A 2,909-nucleotide genomic window follows, 5' to 3' on the forward strand; every position below is an offset into this window, starting at 1 on the left:
AGTGCGATCCAGAAACAGATTGAAATATTGAAGACACACCACCCACAAAAACTAGGAACTTTAAAAAAAATATGTACCCAAGTAGACCTCTAACAGAGGGAGAGGGAAAGGCTTCAGCAGAGTGAGGGTGAAGGTGTTGCAGGCAGTGGGAATGATGAGCTGAAGGTACTTGTAAATCGCTTACTAAATACTGGACACTGTACTAAGTGCTAGGGTAGACATAAGCTAATTAGGTTGGAGACAGTCCATGTCCCACATAGGGCTCAAACTTCTTAATCCCCATTCTACAAATGAGGCAACTGAGGCCCAGAGAAGTGAAATGACTTCCCCAAGGTCACTCAGCAGAAAAGAGGCAGAGTGGGATTTGAATCCGGGTCCTTCAGACTCCCAAGCCCATGCTCTATCCATAGGCCATGCTGTTTCTCTTCTGGACACCAAGTTAGGTTTCCAAAAGGACAACAGGCCAGTTCTCAGGAGGCTCAGGACTGAAAGCTCCTGCAGATTCACAGCACTTATGTGTACATCTGTAATTTTATTGGTCAAGACTGAACTCCTTGTCTTCCCTCCCAAACCCCGCCCTCTCCCTGACTTTCCCATCTCTGTTGATGGCACTACCATCCTTCCCGTCTCACGAGCCCGCAACCTTGGTGTCATCCTCGACTCCGCTCTCTCATTCACCCCTCACATCCAAGCCGTCACCATAACCTGTCGGTCTCAGATCCGCAACATTGCCAAGATCCGCCCTTTCCTCTCCATCCATACCGCTACCCTGCTCATTCAAGCTCTCATCCTATCCCATCTGGACTACTGCATCAGCCTTCTCTCTGATCTCCCATCCTCGTGTCTCTCCCCACTTCAATCCATACTTCATGCTGCTGCCCGAATTGTCTTTGTCCAGAAACGCTCTGGGCATGTTACTCCCCTCCTCAAAAATCTCCAGTGGCTACCAATCAATCTGTGCATCAGGCAGAAACTCCTCACCCTCAGCTTCAAGGCTCTCCACCACCTCGCCCCCTCCTACCTCACCTCCCTTCTCTCCTTCTCCAGCCCAGCCCGCACCCTCCGCTCCTCTGCTGCTAATCTCCTCACCGTACCTCATTCTCACCTGTCCCGCCATCGACCCCCGGCCCACGTCATCCCCCGGGCCAGGAATGCCCTCCCTCTGCCCATCCGCCAAGCTAGCTCTCTTCCTCCCTTCAAGGCCCTGCTGAGAGCTCACCTCCTCCAGGAGGCCTTCCCAGACTGAGCCCCTTCCTTCCTCTCCCCCTCGTCCCCCTCTCCATCCCCCCATCTTACCTCCTTCCCTTCCCCACAGCACCTGTATATATGTATATATGTTTGTACATATTTATTACTCTGTTTATTTATTTATTTATTTTACTTGTACATATCTATTCTATTTATTTTATTTTGTTAATATGTTTGGTTTTGTTCTCTGTCTCCCCCTTCTAGACTGTGAGCCCACTGTTGGGTAGGGACTGTCTCTATATGTTGCCAACTTGTACTTCCCAAGCGCTTAGTACAGTGCTCTGCACACAGTAAGCGCTCAATAAATACGATTGATGATGATGATGATGAAGTGGCAGACCTAGGATTAGAATTCATGTCCTTCTGACTCCCAGGCCCCTGCTGCATCCATAGGCCATGCTGTTTCTCTTCTGGGCACCAAGTTAGGTTTCCAAAAGGACCACAGGCCAGTCCTCATGGGGCTCAGCACTCACTTGTGAGCTGATTTCTGTCCATTTCTTCACGTCCCCAGCATGGGAGATTCCCGTGGCAACGCCTCTAGCTCCCTCTCCTTCATCCTGACTGGCTTCCCAGGATTGGAAGATTCCTTGTATTGGATGTTTATTCTGCTGGGAGCCCTCTACTCTGTTTCCATCCTAGGAAATTCCCTGATCCTGGTCATCATCAAGGAGGAACAGAGCCTTCACCAACCCATGTACTATTTCCTGGCCATGCTGTCCATCAATGACCTGTGTGTGAACTGCTCAACTCTGCCCACGGTCCTGGGCACCTTCTGCTTCAACATCAGGGAGGTTGACTTCGACTCCTGCATGGCCCAGATGTTCTTCATCCACTTGTTCTCCTGGACAGAGTCAGGGATCCTGCTGGCCATGAGCTTTGACCGCTATGTGGCCATCTGTAACCCACTCAGATACTCAGCGTTACTGACTGGCAGCAGCACTGTCAAGATGGGTTTGGCCGTTTTAGTACGCAGCTTCATTTTGATCCTTCCTGTACCCTTGCTCCTGAGAAGACTGCCATTTTGCAAAGCCAACATCCTGCATCACGCCTACTGTCTCCATCCTGACCTCATTCGCCTGCCCTGTGGGGACACCACCTTCAACAGCTTATTTGGCCTGTCCATCCTGGTCTCCACATTTGGAGTGGACTCCTTGTTCATCTTCCTTTCCTACATCCTGATCCTCAGGTCCATCCTGACCATCGTGTCCCAGACAGGGCGGTCAAAAGCCCTCAACACCTGTGTCTCCCACATCTGTGCAGTGCTCATCTTCTACATTCCCATGGTTGGCGTGTCCATGATTCATCGGTATGGGAAACAGGCCCCTCCATTCATCCACACATTGATGTCCATCATCTACCTCTTCATGCCACCCACACTCAACCCCATCATCTACAGCATCAAGACCAAGGAGATCCATAAAAGGATGGTCAAAATGCTCTCCAGAGCCAAACTTTGCTAGGCCCTTTGGGTGAGATCTTGGTGGGGAGGACCAGAGGTGGTAAGGTGGTTCTTGAGATGCAGAGCTACCTACTAGAAAGAGCACGTGCATCATCATCATCATCATCATCATCAATCGTATTTATTGAGCGCTTACTATGTGCAGAGCACTGTACTAAGGGCTTGGGAAGTACATATTGGCAACATATAGAGACAGTCCCTA

At 50.2% G+C, this 2,909-nt stretch overlaps 1 protein-coding gene across 1 annotated transcript; it reads left to right on the top strand.

Moving 5' to 3' along the window:
• The first annotated feature begins 1,760 nt into the window (after window positions 1–1,760).
• On the top strand, window positions 1,761–2,708 carry LOC119943557 (olfactory receptor 51I2-like). Its single transcript, XM_038764617.1, has one exon. It carries the CDS (start codon window positions 1,761–1,763, stop codon window positions 2,706–2,708), a length of 948 nt encoding a protein of 315 aa, XP_038620545.1.
• The last annotated feature ends 201 nt before the right edge of the window (window positions 2,709–2,909 follow it).

This window comes from Tachyglossus aculeatus, chromosome 2 (genome assembly GCF_015852505.1).
Source record: "Tachyglossus aculeatus isolate mTacAcu1 chromosome 2, mTacAcu1.pri, whole genome shotgun sequence".
NCBI classification, from domain to species: domain Eukaryota; kingdom Metazoa; phylum Chordata; class Mammalia; order Monotremata; family Tachyglossidae; genus Tachyglossus; species Tachyglossus aculeatus.